This window comes from Benincasa hispida, chromosome 11 (assembly GCF_009727055.1).
Source record: "Benincasa hispida cultivar B227 chromosome 11, ASM972705v1, whole genome shotgun sequence".
Taxonomy (NCBI): domain Eukaryota; kingdom Viridiplantae; phylum Streptophyta; class Magnoliopsida; order Cucurbitales; family Cucurbitaceae; genus Benincasa; species Benincasa hispida.
This window is the reverse complement of record NC_052359.1, coordinates 28,656,677-28,673,151: the sequence shown is the minus strand read 5'-3', so window position 1 is coordinate 28,673,151 and position 16,475 is coordinate 28,656,677. Positions and strand designations below refer to the sequence as shown.

Sequence of the window (16,475 nt, the reverse complement as noted above, 5' to 3'; positions counted from 1 at the left end):
TCCAAAACAAACGTCCAACTTTGCTATACCGTCTAATTTCCTTAAATAAGTAGTACTTAATGTACTAATTCAATAAGCTGTCCCAACCACGATTCTAAGATCGAACCAAATTTTGATCAAATGAATAAGTTCAAGAATTAGGTCATGGACTTGACTATTGAAAGTTGGGTAGCTTAACCTAAAAGCAACAATGCTTTAAGGCATCGGTGTTGAATCTACTCCGTTGAGGCAAATTACATATGATTCAATCTAAACTAAATTATAAATTTAGTCTCTGAACTTTTAAGTTCATATCTATTTGATCCTTGAAATTTAAAAAGTGTAATAGACCAATAAACTCTCACATTTTTGTTTAATAAGTTTCTAAACACTAAAAAGTGTTTAATATATCTTTAAATTTTCAATTTTATGTTTGCAAGAGAAATTTGCATTTACATTTTCAATTGTGTGGAATAGGTACTTTGATCTATTTGACATTTTTTAAAATTCATAGATTTATTAGACACAAAAATGATAGTTCAGAGAGTTATTAGATATTTTTAAAGTTTATAAATCTATTAAACACAAATTTGAAAATTTAGGGACGGTTAAATACTTTTTAAAGTTTAAGAAAAATGGCATATTCTTTAAATGTTTAGAGACTAAAGTTGTAATTTAATTACTTTTTACAATGCGGTTCAATTTGAAAATAATCAATTTCTTAAGAAAGACTATTGATTTATTAGTATTATTAGAAAATTTGTTTTAAATGAAAAAACTGCTGAAAATATTTTCAAATATAACAAAATGTCGCTATATATCAGTGCTACCAATGTCTATATTTTCAAATATAGCAAAATATCACTGTCTATCAGTGATTATTAGTGTCTATCACTAATAGACAGTAACATTTTGCTATATTTAAAAATATTTTAGTTCATTTTTATATATTTGAAAACAACTCTTCTTACTATTATTATTATTATTATTTGGGGCAAATATCAATTTACACTCATGAAGTTTGGAGGTTGTATCAATTTAAACTCTAAACTAACAATTGTATCAATTTAAACTCTGAACTTTCATAAGTGTATCAATTTAAACCTGAAAATTTCACAAGTGTGTCAATTTAAACTCTCGTTTTATTTGGATATGTTTATGAAAATTTAGGGTTTAAATTGATATACTTATGAAACTTCGGAGTTTAAATTGATATACTTATGAAAGTACAGTTTTAAATTGATACAATTATTAATTTGAGGTTTAAATTGTTACTAACTCCAAAGTTCGGAGTTTAAATTGATATACTTATGAAAGTACAGTTTTAAATTGATAATATTATTAGTTTGAGGTTTAAATTGTTACTAACTCCAAAGTTCAGAGTTTAAATTGATGCAACTATTAATTTAGGGTTTAAATTGATACAACGCCCAAAGTTTACGGGTAAAAATTGATATTTGACCTTCTTCTTCTTGTTAATATTATTATTATTATTATTATTATTATGTGAAGTGTAGAAATCGAGCTTCTGATCTCAAAGTTGATGATGCAAACTTTATGTTGTTGAGCTATGCTCATTTTAGCATAAAAGTAACCATGGTTAGTATTAATTACTTTTTCCTTTCTCAATGGTGATGTTAAGTTCTTGCTCCGAATTTGTTTCAACAAGAATGATCATATTTACTACAAAATTCTTTTTCTTTTTTGTGAAAATATATTTGCTGGTTGGCGGTTGCTACATCTTTCTCCAAATGATTGCTTCCTCAAAGTACAATAAATAAATATTTTTTTTTATTTACAAAAATAGCTTATAAAAACATTTTCAGAAAATGGCCTGAAAAAAAATCTAAGATAGTAGATTTGCTTCTTCATAAGGACAAAATTGCTTCTGGTTCTTGCCAGTTGTGTGAAAGATTTCACATGGCTTTGTATGGAAAAAATCTACCAATTTTTCAAATGAGATAAAATATTAAAAAAATCATTTTTGTTTTTGTTTGTTAAATATTCTTCCCAAAAAGATCGATTCAATCTTTTTTATTTAAAAGGTCAAAACTTTTATGAGCACAATTGTAGTTGCCCAACATTTTTCCCCCAAGAGGCAAAAAATTTACTTTTGAGAAGTATAGTTTCTAAAAAAGTAAAAGGCCATTCTTTAAAGGTGGAGTTCTAGATTTTTAAAATTTCTATTTCTAACCAAACAGAAAGAGTATACAAACTTTTAAGATAGTGATAGATTGGGATTCTTTACAAATAAGTCAAAAAAGGACATGGAAATTGAAAAATGAAAATGGACTTGAATTGTATTTGGAGCCAAAGCTTCCCCCAATTAGACATTCCAATGTTCATTACTAACCATTTATTGGTTCAATTAAATCAGGATGAGGCTTATAGACATAACAACTTCACCCACATTAATGAGAACTTTACATTAACTACTTCCCTCCATCCATGACCATATAAAGAATGGTACTAAAGAACACAAAATTACAGACAAAAAACCAGTATAACTGAGACTTGGAAGAGATATTACAATCATGTTTGTCTTCTAAATCGGCTCCCTGAGTTCCTCGACTTCCCACACTCTCCAAATAGTGAAAATCTTCCGTTGCGCGACCGAACATGGTTCGCTCTTACCTGCTCATCACCAACAGAAACTCATTCATCCATGACTTCCAACTCAATATCAAAGCAAATGTTTACAAGGAAAACTGGATTATGAAAAGTACCTTTCCCCTTTTAGGGGGTTTACTGTTATTCCAGCAGAACAATCCACTGCACCCGCCAGCTGCTGAACTTGACTCATATCCCCTGGGGCATAAATGTTCTTAAAATTAAGAGTAGTGATCACTTATGATAAACTTGGACGATACTCCAATGCAAATATTCATGAAAAAAATCATAATTTACATTTGTTCATCCTAAACTCTTAGCAAGAAAAAAAATATAATGAAATTCAAGGCATGAAAATTTAATCATTCTATAATAATATAGAGAAACTCACAGGTTATCCTTGTTTGAACTTCCCACCATGCTGCCATCGTGCAGTATACTTGGGGAGATGGCATAGCGGTCCGCTCGTCTGGTGACTTGCTCCTTCTGGGCAATTATATCATCACTGACCTTCAGCACTTTAAGTTCACGGTTTAGTTCATCTTCCCATTTCCGAGAGGAGTCCCCTGTTGAATTCATGTCTTCCATTTGATCTTTATAGTATGAACCATCTTGGGGCAGGACTTGATTCTTCTCAGGTTTCAAACGACTCAAAGATCCAGGTGTGCCTTTTTCCATTGCCTGTAACCAGGCAGTTTCCAACCGTTGTTCACGAATAATTGATTCTATTCTCTGCATTGGGATCTCTTGTCTCCTATCCCTTGAACCATCATTTTGATTGTTGCTTTCAGTTGGTAGCTGCGATGAATCAGAGGTTGATTGATATGTTGCATCCATCATCAAAGAGCGGTTAGAATAGCCCTCCATTGCATTAAGATTGAAAGTCTTCCTTTCTTTATCGGGTTCTACACCTTCGGACAATTTGGCTGCAGGCATACCATTAATAGAAGTCTCACCATCTGGTAACAAAATGATTCTAACTTCTACATTGCATCTAAGAACCATTTCCATAGAATTTGTGATACTGCTCAAAAATCTTTCAGCCCTGGATTTGATATCTACATCCTCAAAGGCAACGTAAGCATTAAGGGTACCTGCAAGCAGAAGGAAATCAGCAGCGGTATAAAGGAACAAGATAAAGACTAAAAATAGTACAGTTAAAAGCAAAATTTTCAGAAGGCAATCAATTTTAAGCTTTCAGTTCTAGTAAAGCAGCACTAATTATAACTGCCAATCAAATGAGAGAACGGAAAGGTTCAATTCCAGAAGACCGCAGATAATAATCTAAAGTGGCATGCTGGTGAAATACCAGAGAGACCTCACGCCGTATCAATAGATACTTTCAGCCTTTAAAAGTGGACTTTGGTCTAATGATAACTTTGCAAGACCTCAAATTCACAAAGAAAATGAGCATAATTACAATGAGTATCTGGCCGTTACCTTCAGATTCTGAGATGGACAGAAGCTTTCCATGAGCATACAATAGCTGCCTCAACGTCTTTGAGTGGCATCTTTCAATACAATGCACCCAGATGCTATCCAACTTTTCTGAGTTTTTGCATCTGAAAACCATATTTCTAAGAGTTGCATCTTCACGTGAAAAAGACAAGTCTTTACCCTCGATGAACTGTTTATGTGCGGGCTTGGAGTTGTAACTTAAATTATCAACCATTGGCAATAGATCCGCTTGATTATTATAATTACCATTTTTCAGGTTGCACAAAGATGCAGGCGAACCTGACTTTGGAGGCATAAGTTGAGCAAATGACTTTTGTTTGTAGGCAATTGTCCCATTTGAGGTACTTGATGGATCATCATCAGTTGTCTTGCAGCTCTGTCTTCTACTGCTGCCTGTTTGAGTGAAATCTGGAGAAGAAATGGAACCAAGTTGCAACAGAGTTGCTGTGAACCAGGTTGAACGCTCACTGGAAACTCTCAACTGCTTTTCAGCCTCTGAAAGAAACTTCAGAGCATGCTTTAATCTTTCCACTTCTGTTTCGGTCACTGAAGGGAAGCCCAAAGATACAACGTCAATTCACAAGTCACTAAAAAAAAATTAAAAAATAGAAAAATCTCCACAACGTCTGTGGTACCTAATTTCCTAGATCAATATTAGCAAGAAGGAAATTTGTTTCACTTCTTAGGACGTCATCTTCAGTAATAGGGCTGATCTAATTTAAACGATCATTGAACAGTTAATAATCATATAAATATGTGAAAAAATCCTACGCCAATAGCATTTACGGATGAATAAAGCAATCTTCATTTTTCTAATATGAAACGTGCATAAGCCAAACGAAAAACCTAGAGGCATGGGGAAGAGAGAACCCCCTCCCAAAAGAACTTTTTCCAATTGTTATGAATCAACACAATTGGATAATTACAAAAGAACTGATTGCAAGTATGACACCACCAAGAGGCTATAAGTTGAATAAGCAATCTTGATTATCGGAAAGAAAGGGAAATTCATGTTAAAAACTGATCGACCATTCAATGGTGTGAAAATACAAGGACAATCTAAAAAGTAGGATCCTTGTGTACAAGCTTTATGACCCGTGACATCAGAACATTAGGACATACAATTCTGATTTGGCGACACCAGAAAATGGTGTATAAGATTGGTTGCTGTAAATTGAAAATTAAAGAGATTCATACTCACAACTGCGTCCACCAAATATTGAGGCATTGTCCTTAGTATCAATAATGTTGTATGTTCCAGCAATAATGTCCATAATCAGGCTGGCAAGTTGAGACATCAAAACTAGCGGATCAACCCCAGAGTCCATCAACTCTCTTGCTCTTTTAACTGTTTCGGCAGTATTTGATGACATTGCTAATGCTAAAAGCTCAAGCAATTTTTCATCAGAAACGATGCCAACCTATGAAAGAAGAAAGAACACGATAAATATGACGCACTATTTTAAACAACAAAAAGAATCAAACCGAATCTGGTAACATGAATGCGAAAGCAAAGAAGCGGGACTGAGCTCACCAGTTCATTAACCAGAGACGTCGTTATCCTTTTCCCTAACAAACTCAACTGTTCCAACATAGTTTCAGCGTCTCTAAGTGAACCATCAGCATTCATAGCTATCAAGTCCAAAGCATCCAAATCAACATCAAGGTTTTCTTCTGCAGAAATTCTTTTCAGTCTTTCCACCATGTCACAATCTTTTATTTTGTTAAATAGGTACTTCTGACACCTTGATTGAATGGTACGGGGTACACTGTCAAGATCAGTAGTTATAAATATGAAGACAACACGTTGGGGAGGTTCTTCAAAAAATTTGAGAAATGCGAGCCATGCCTTCGAGGGCAACAGATGACACTCATCAATGAGAAAAACTTTGTATCTCAAGAAGGCAGAAGATTGCCCAGATGATAGCTTTTTTAATTGGTATCTAATTCTATCTATTCCCTTCTTGTTTGTTCCATCAACTTCCAAGAGATCCTTTTGTTTGCCAGCCATGAAATCAGTGCATTCTCTGCAGTACCCACATGGCTTATTTTCCTCAGGAGCCAAGCAATTCAATGCAGCAGCAAAAATCCTTGCTGCTGCTGTTTTTCCAGTACCCCGGGGACCTTGGAAAAGATAAACAGGAGCAATACGACCCCTTGAAATAGCATTTATAAGTGACTGCACCACTATATTCTGCCCTATAAGTTCATTGAAGAACATTGGCCTATACTTCTGACTGAAACTTCTAGTACTTTCTGGCGTACCTCCCTCCTCTACTTCCCCATTCAAAGCAACAATTTCTAGCCCTTCGTGGCTCCTACAACTAGATGACCATCTTCTTCCATCTAATCTACTCAAAGCCTCCAAATCAAGCTCCCCAAAGTTAGTAGACAATTCATCATCGCTCCTCCCAGTTCCAATTGACGAACCAACTCCCCCATCTGCACTGTTAGTAAGCAATGGGAGGACCCCTCGAGCACTCCCTGAAGCAAATCTTCGTTTACTGGAATTTATTGATTTGCGCCTAGAATAAATTGACTGACTACCAAACAAAATGCTACTTCCCTTCCTTCTCAAGGTATCAGAAAGTGAAGGAGAGCAACAGCTTCCACAAATTCCTCTATGCTTTGGTGTCCTCTTTGACCAATAGCACGGAATACCACAACCCTGACGACCAGGAAAATCTAACCGACCATCCACTTCGTCATCCGCATCATTAATCGAAGTTGTGGTGCCATCCCAAGACCCAACAGTACTTGGATTGCGATTAACATACCTATTATAAGAACTAGTAGATAATGCTGGGGTGCTATAAGAATAAGAAGAGTCCTCTTTTCGACTGTTTCTCAGTAACTTAGAAGACGGGTGGAAACTTTTGTGCTTCAGCTTCAATAGTAAAGGAGACGCCGCAGAATATCGTCTGAAATCCTCTGAATTAGAGTAATCTTCGGTATCATCAGACTGCTCGATCGAGTCATCCTGGCTGAAATTAATAGACAACGAAGGATGGCCCTCAAGCATTTTCCTACCCAGAAGAGGACCCTTTTGTTGATGTCTAGACAAAACATCTAAATGGGAACAATGCTTCTTACTCTTCTTCTTGAATGCAGAAGCCCGTTTGGCCGACGGTCCACTGTATGAAACGAGATTTGCATCACCGCACCTGAAAACCATTGAAGAACAGAGATCTCCCAAGTAGGTATCGCTCTTCGAGTCGCCTCCATTTCGAGCGTCACTCAAGCTACCATCAAGACTGACCCCTGGAACTGAGTAAGACCCATCGTTAGCATCGTCGTTGCCATCACGATCTTCGTTCTGAAGAGTTGCACTCTTTTCGCTTGATGATTTATGGCTCTTCCAGTTGTAGAGATATATCTTCTTGTCCTTAGGATTCCGATTTTCGTTTCGTAGAGGAACAATGGCGTCCAGTTGGGATTGACCACTATACCTCCTGGTTTCACATTCCAAGTTCTTGTTCAAAGAAGAAGACCCTCCGGCTCCGGCCGCTACTGCAGTTGCAGCAGCCATTACAGATCTAGAGGAGCTAAGCGGAGACTTCCAAGACGATGTAGTACCAGGATCCCTCAAAACACGAGCAGCCTTCCGGATTTGAGTAAGCTCCTTTTTCAAGTGGAGCTTACTAGGATCAGAAACTCGAACTTCCGCCATTACCACTCAGTTCGTTGAACTCGAAGCACAGATTAGCAGCAGAACGAACTCGGAACCATTTACAATGGCATGATCACTCTCACATTCTCACTTCATCAATCAAACATGTTAAGAAGTAGTAGAATAACAACAACAGAAGAAGAAAAGAATCAAACAAAAACAGAAACCAACACAAAATGCTTATACAAATAAGAATACGATCAGTAACCCAAATGATATACGGAAGAAAATAACTTGAAAATAACAGAGATCTGACAGAGATATACAAGAACAGAGAGAGTGGGAAGGAAAATGTTGCTCTGAGTTTTAGGGTTTTGAGCTTGGCGCTTCAAGAATGAGCCTCTGAACATAAATTTCGAGAAACTAAAAAAATTTGAAGAAATCGAAGATGGAAACTCCCTCCAAACACGGTGGGGTTGATTGATTTCTCTCTCTAGTTCTTTGTCTGCAACAATGGCGTTTGATTTGTGATTTAAGCCAAAATTTGAGTCAATAAAGAACTGCCATTTCCCTTTTTCCTTTGCCATCCGCCATTGATTTTGATTGATACAAAAAGGAGCAAAGTAGGGGGGAAATGAAAAAGGAGGAGAAACAATTTCAATTCAATTCAATTATTGATTTGACAAAGCAATAAAAGAAATCCCAAACCAAATTAAGATGTGAATTTAGGAATTGACCCTTTTAATTATATTATATGATTGGATTGGATCAAGAACATTGCACATTTCTATGTTGTAATTATTTCTAATTTCAGGATTTATTGGAATGCCCCATTTTCCTATTCTTTCCATCATTTTTGCAATCTTTCTTTTTTGGATCATAATAAATCATCACACTAAATTATGTTTGTGTAATTTAAAAATTACTTCAAAAGTTGATGAAGTTTGCTCAACTGTATATTAGACTCAAGACTTTTTTTTAGTATAATATAGGTAAAGAATCTAAATTACAAATCTCTTCGTATATTATGTCTAAATTTACTTTAATTTGTTTATACTTAAGAATTATAATCTCAAATGTTATAACTTCTCGTGTTTATTTCAACATATTATTAAATTCGTGATTAATGTAAAATTCTAACTCAAAATAGTTTTTTTTTTTTTTTGTTTTTTTATTTTAAATGTTACAATAGACAAAGGGTTCAAATAATGGCCATTAAAAAAAATGAGAATGTGTATGTGCCTATGATGATTTTTTTAATGTACATAGTAGTAAAACTATTTTAATTCATAATGAAAAGAGGTATATTAACCACTCATTATATGTATTCAAAAAAAAAAAAGAAAAGAAAAAAAGAAACCTCTCATTTTATTATTTATCACCACAAAAATAAAGTTCAATGTCTTTTTTTTTTTCTTTTAAAGAATTGTAAATTCAGATTTCCAACTTTACGTAGTTCCTAAAAAGAAAAGTTTCCTACTTTACATATGAATTTATATATATGCATGTGTTTTTATTTATTGGTCTCTTTGCATGAGTTAGCGTAACAAGAATGAATTTCTCGATTTCACAAGACAATGTTAAAAAATTCAATTTTATTATCTTCAATAATATTTATTATTGAAGTTTGTACATTTATCAAATAACTCAATTTTCTCTTCTTTGTCTCTCCCTCCTTCCAATATTTTCAATGACTCTACCTATCAATCACCGACGACGACCAACTCTAGTGACAATCATCGTCACGCGACATGCTCTGACGACCATCTCCATGGCCAACTTCGACAACACCTAATGGCAGTAACTATTGTTGCCTCACTCTAGCGACATACTCTAATAACCACCTTCAGCGACTAAACTCAAACAACCACCTCCGAAAAAATCATTTCCAACAACCACCTCCGAAAAAATCATTTCCAACAACCACCTTTGATGTCCAACTGTGCACAACTACCACCTCTAACAATCAACTTCGACGATCACCTCTACTGACTAACTCCATCGAACATCTCCAACAACTCTAATGACCAACTCAATTGGCTATATACTCTTGAAAAAAAAAAATTGGCTGATGAAAGTATTTCCAAATACGAAATCAAAATTATTAGTTTATAGTATTTGATAGTTGTTGGGATATATGCCCTAAATTTGTTAGGGTTGATACCCTAAATCTTGTGAATCTTGTAGTTTGTAATTGTAATGTATAAACAATTTTATTTATTTGATAAAATATGAAATGTTTTATTCGACATTTAGTAGCATTAACCCACAAATCAATAACTAACATCCAAGGTTATCTTCTGTAGCTTAAATATGTATGTAGAGACATATAAGTAGATCATGTTTAAGTGATAGCGTAAATGGTCTGTAGTAGATGCATAAGGTTAGACACCTTATCCTAGTGACACTACGAATACGGTCCACTATTGGGGTAAACGATAATTTAACCCAGATGTAATTATGAGTGATTCGTGAAGGGTCAACTTACTGTTGATTGATTATATCCATAAACACAAAGATATATATGTAGTATGAAGAGTTTAATTAATGGAGTAACCTACAGTTAATGAATGTTGGTTAATTTAATTAAATAGTTTAATTAATTAATCACAAACCATTGGAGCTTCCAATCTATAGGTTCATTAGATGCTCTTGCTAGGGTAAAAATAAGAATAAATTAATTTTAGATTAATTTAAATTATTCAAATTAAATAATGAAATTAATTGTATCAGATGCTTATAAATGATTTATAATTAATACTATATATGAGAGAAATAAATATTAAAATATGATTCCAATATTATTTACATGAATGAGATTCGTATAAAACTATAAGTTAAATTCGTATGAATACGATTCATATTAAAACTATAGATCATATGAGAGAATAATGTATTTGAATGAGATTCAAATAGTAATAATAGGTTAAGTTTAATGTGAATGAGATTCATATAATATAGTATATGAGAGGAATACATTTGAATATTATTCAAATGTGACATTAATTATATATACAATATTTAGTTAATTGATATTAATTAATTGAATTAATCAATATTAATTTAATTTAATTAAATAAGATTTGATTTAATATTAAAATAAATATAAAAGTTAACTCTCTTGTAGTTAGCAAGGGAGTTAACATAAGATTGAGGGGAGTTATCTCCTTTCCCCTCTCACGTGTAACATAAAATTTTATGTCATATTCGTGACTCTGAATCTCAAGTATAAAGAGGCTGTTTCATATAGTTTGAAAAGTGCTTCAGTGACTGATGATGTTGAAAGTCGTGTATGGCTTTCTAAAGAAGACGAACAACAACTAGCGGCGAACAAGCATAAATGCAACTCTCATTTCATCATTTCTAGTTCAAATATCCCTTATTGCCTAGTTCAACCACGAACCATCAAAGGTAGTCGGCGAAGATGCGCAGCGGCGAACAGTCCTGGGCCCGAGGTAGGTGCTTTGTTTGTGAGCCGGAAATTCGAAGATTAGTGATCCCATCGTAGAAGAAAAGTTCTTCTGCAAAAATTCTATCAAGCAATCCCTCTCTCATTTACTCTTTCCCTTACCAAAATCGAAAATCCCACAACTCCTTCGATTCTTATTTCAAAGAATAGCAAGGAAGACTTGGTGGTTGTGTATTTGTTAGTGTTTGTTTGAGGGAGAAATTCATTGTACGTTGAGTTCGTGAAGTGGGAGTTTCGAGAGGAAAACATTAAAAATTGTCTTCAAGGGTCAATTCCTCTAATCCATCTATTCCTCTGTACAACATGTTTATTTATACGTATATTTATCCTATACAATTCTATATGTTTCCTCTGTATTTTCACCATTCCCAAAACGAATTTCAAAAGCACACACGTTCACACACTTCACTTAGGAATTCGATTCTTTCAATAGTCGTCTTATATAGTAATTTAACATTAACAAAAATACTTTAAGCATATAGCTAAACCAAACAAACTTGTGTATAAAAACACTTTTGAGAAAATGTAACAAAATACATTTGTATTTTTATTTTAAATAGTTATTAAAAAAATGTTTAAATGCAAATGAATTTTTGAAAAACATTCCACCACCTATTCAAAAGCTCAACACCATCATCAATTTATCTAACTAATTTAGGACTTCCACATTCTCAACACCATCATACATGCATAATAAACTCTAACTTATAATTTGACATAGGATGCCATAAAAAGCCTTACGCCCTTTGATGACCTACTTTTTTTTATACATATTACACTCATATATTTCACTAATGTAAAAATATATTGTAATTTGATTGTTTGTAAGAATATTTTGTTTATCTCAAGTACAATGCTAATAGTTACCTCTAAAAAATTGTAAAATACATGTGAAAGTTTCAAGTCAATATCTCGATCGAATGTTAAAATTTTAGAAAGATATATGTGCAATTGAAGGGTTAAACAAAAATAACCACTTGAAAAACATACTCGTTCATATTATAAAAAATTGCACTATATACCCGTGATTTCATATATATAGATTTCCTAATTTTAGTATAGACTAAATAACTTTGCATCTCAACGAATATAATCTTTCCCTCTGAAAAAAATGTTAACTTCATATTTTAAAACTACTTTTGTGGAGGAATAAAAAATTATTAATTGGTAGAATTTTAAATGTTTTACCTTTTCAAGGAAAACCCCATTTCTCCACAAATGGTTTCTTTTGTGGTTCATTTGGAAGTAATTTAGTAAATATACAGCTGAAATTAGATCATTTATTCATTTATTTACTTCTATAATCGTCGTCCTTTTTTCTTTTTTTTTTTCTTTTTTTTTTCTTTTTTTTTTTTTTTTGTGGAAACCGTCTTTTAATTATTATTATTATTGGATAAATTCCTTTTCTTTTTCATTCCCACTATTATAGGTAAACTACTTTAAAATAATTAATACACACACGCCAATAACTTTTAACTTATATGTACCTATTTCAATATTTCAATTATCTCAAAGTAAGAAATAATATTAATAATAATAACAACAATTACTTATCAAGTTCCATGTACCATGTACTACTTTAGTCAAACTATATAGATAAAAATCTATATTGATTTATTTATTTTAGTGAATGGTTATGAAATGTTTGGTCCACCTACTTCATAAATTGATTTTAAATAACTTAATTTTACCAATATTAATAGTATTTTACTATAAAATTTATACATTTATCAAATAATTTTATCTTTTCATCTTTCTCTCTTTTGTACACTCATCGAATAGCTTCATCTTCGTGGTAGTGTACTTTAAACACAAACTTCTTATCTCCAACATGTTAACCCTAAACTTTAGAACTCAGCCTAATACCCCAAGTAACCCTTATGAGGCCGTTTGTTTTTTTGGGAATGTAGATTACCAAAATCTTTAGATGTCTAAAATTATAGATAGCTAGAATTACAGAGGTTCGGGATTTTAAAGAGTCATGTTTGTTTCGTAGGAATATGTTTTATGGATGATTGAGAATTATTGATAATTGTGGTTGTTTTGTAGGATTTATACATGAGAATGTTTTAAATTTATGTAGTCTTCCAATAATGCTTATACGACTATTTAAGTAATTTTTTCATTAATTTAATATAATTCAAATATATATAACATGTTTTTTTATTAATTTAAATTTATTTTTATATGTTATTTTTTTCAACAAATTTATCTTTATTAATTTAATATTTTGTTATATATCACAAATTAATATTGTCACGATATTATTCATCAATGCCAAGATACGATGATCCATATCTACAAATAATATAAATATATTTTTCATAAATAAGCTTCAAAACATTAACAATATGAATACTAAATTTACCTTCTAAATGTTTCAAAGAATAATAAAATTTTAGTTAAAAACTATCCTATCGATACTTTTTCAATAATGTATAAATATTAAAAATACGTAAATTAGTTCACAACAAATTTTTATAGAAGCTATTTTACAAAACAAAATAATAAAAATAGATAATCTAAATTGGCATGATATATATATTTATATATAATCTAATTACTAGGAAATAAAAAGTAAAAATTAAAAAATATAATTAGAAGAAAATGAAAATACACCATCTAAAAAAACTTAATCTAGTTTGAAACAAACTTGAATACAAAATCTAATATTTTAACAAAAACAAATCAAATCTTCATTCTATAATTGGATTTTCTGTCGAAACAATTTTAGATTTTATATATTTTGAAACAAATTTGAATAAAAAATATGATCTTTCAACAAAAAGAAAAAATCAATTTTTTTTTATTTCATCTTTGGAATTTTTGTCAAACAATTACATATTTTGAAAAAAACTTAAACACAAAATCTAATCTTAAAGAAAAACAAAAACAAAAAATAAAATCTTTTATCTTCATTCCATGGTTGGATTTTCGATCAAATAACCCCTTACTATTTTCAAAATGAGTGATTCCCAATTAATTAAACACATTGTTGTTTTTTTTTTTTTTTTTTTTTTTTTTTTTTTTTTTGGTAATATTACATCTTATGAGAGGGAAAATTTAAATCTATATAAAAAAACAAAAACAAAAAATCAAATCTTTTATCTTCATTCCATCGGTGGACTTTCGGTCAAATAACCCCTTATTATTTTTAAAAGTAGTGATTCTGAGTTAATTAAACATATTTTTCGTAATATTACATCTTACAAAAGTGAAAATTTAAATCTATATAATAAAATAACAAGATAAATGTTTAGTTCTATACACGCTACGCACATAGCACGCACACACAAACTTTACAAGCTTTTTTAAAGTGGGATCGAAGGAAATCAAATCACAAATCTCTTAATCGTTAATTATATAGCGGATATCATTGAATTATGCTCGTTTTGATATATATATATATATATATAATATATAATTATATATATATTATATAAATTATATATATATAAAGTTTGATTGATAGGAAAAGTTATCATATTATATCATGCTATTTTTAAAAATTGCATAGTTGAACGATCATTTTAAGACTATTATGTTCAAACTCTAATTTCGTAATTTTAAATATTTCCTTTAATTCATTTTTAGATTGTTATTATATTGTTTTTATTTAATTCCTAAATTTACAGAGGGTGACGTGGAAAATTATAATAATTTGTTTACTTTTAAGTTTGCTAAAGTAAATATATTGTTGAAAATTTGCAGGTGTAGTGTAGAATATTTTATTTGTAAATATGTGATCTAAAATACTCAAAATAATTGGCAAGTGTTACTAACAAAAATGGTTGGAAAGTATAAAAAACAAAAATAAAAAGGAGAACTTATTAATAGATTTAATTGATAAAAAAATAATTATTAATCAAATAATAATATTAATTAATATAAGTATTGGTAACATGAGTAGTTTATAATTAAAGTTATTGATGGCATAATTTGACGGGATCATTTGATGAAATTATATAATTATGATGTATTAATTTATAAAACAATTATTAAATTCTAAATAAATCAATGATAAACTAATTATAATTATTAAAAAATAATTTATATTATATCAACTAACTACATAATTTTATTACATCGATTCTCTACAATTTATTGAAAAATAAGCCTAGGCATATATATGTATATATACTAATTTAGTATACTAAAATAAAAAACTAAGTATATATTAAATTATTGGGAGATTTTCAAAAATATATATATATATATATATATTTCCCATATAGCAAATTTAATCTTATTTGATAGAGGTGGATAGAAGTCTATCAAGAAATTGAAAGAAATCTATCCGTGTCTATTAGTTTTTTTTTTTTTTTTTGTTATTTTTGTAAATCACATTTTTTCTATTGGTAAAAATTTTCCTAAATTATTTATTATATATATACCATAATATATAAATTTAATATAATTTTTATAAAATATAAAATTTATATTTCATATAATAATTAAATTTAAATTTAATTAATTTTAATAATATATAAAATAAAAGAATAAAGATGAGAGAGTGTGTAGGAAGAAAATCTACTCTTTTTATGGGTATGATTCATGGGTGTAATAGATGCATGGAAATCGTTTATTATACCTAAAGCTATAAAACTTGTACCAAACAAGGGATGTTTATCTCTTATCTATTCTCACCCTTATTCCCATCTCGATTCCCTCAATTTAAATATCATTTTCACTTTTTTCTAATATATATATATATTTTTGTAATTAATTAAATAACACTTATTTAATTTGTTCAATTAAATATATTATCGTAAATTTGTAGGTGGGATAAAGAATATACTAATATGTGAAACATTTTCAAGATAATTAAAGTTTCAAAAGCAAGTGTTATTTACAAATATATTGTTGGAAAGTATGAAGAAAATATAACTTTGAGGTGAGTTGAGAATTCATTGTTGTGAATAAAGAGATACTTCTGCATTACCTATTTTTTAATATTTATCGTAATACAAGATTTTTTTTCCTTCTTGTTTGCACCTTATTAAAATTAATATTTATTATTGAAAAAATATTATTGAAGCTCTTTTTTTAGAATTATTAAGGGTGGTCTGATATAAGTATAAACCTTTGTTGGAAAAAGAAAAAAAAAAAAAAAACAAAAACAAAACTAGGGGTTTGTTTAATTTACTCTACAATTTTAAAGGAATATTATTGCATATTTATTATGTTTAAATATTCTTATATTTTTTTTTAAAAAAAGATTTGTATAATGTTTTTTTTTTTTAAATGAAATTTTGAAATAAAACTTATAATAGTTCCATAGTTTGAAAATCTACGAACATTATTCTATTTTTAAAATAGTTTGCAGAATATAGAAAGTTGCAATATTTC

At 30.4% G+C, this 16,475-nt stretch overlaps 1 protein-coding gene across 1 annotated transcript; it reads right to left on the bottom strand.

The window, feature by feature from the left end:
- Positions 1–2,252: 2,252 nt before the first annotated feature.
- On the bottom strand, positions 2,253–8,373 carry LOC120090471 (protein STICHEL). The gene is made up of 6 exons (XM_039048165.1): positions 5,582–8,373; positions 5,249–5,468; positions 4,030–4,593; positions 2,981–3,683; positions 2,706–2,787; positions 2,253–2,613 (listed from the first exon to the last, which is right to left on the bottom strand). The coding sequence occupies exons 1-6, from the start codon at positions 7,715–7,717 to the stop codon at positions 2,512–2,514; spliced, it is 3,807 nt and encodes a 1,268-aa protein (XP_038904093.1). The 5' UTR covers positions 7,718–8,373; the 3' UTR covers positions 2,253–2,511.
- Between the last annotated feature and the right edge of the window lie 8,102 nt (positions 8,374–16,475).

Coding starts and splice junctions, on each gene's coding strand:
- LOC120090471 (XM_039048165.1), bottom strand. CDS start 7,717: ATGGCGGAAGTTCGAGTTTCTGATCCTAGTAAGCTCCACTTGAAAAAG. Junction 5,469..5,581: donor CGTCTCTGGTTAATGAACTG/GTGAGCTCAGTC, acceptor CTTCTTTCATAG/GTTGGCATCGTTTCTGATGA. Junction 2,788..2,980: donor AGTTCAAACAAGGATAACCT/GTGAGTTTCTCT, acceptor TTTATGCCCCAG/GGGATATGAGTCAAGTTCAG.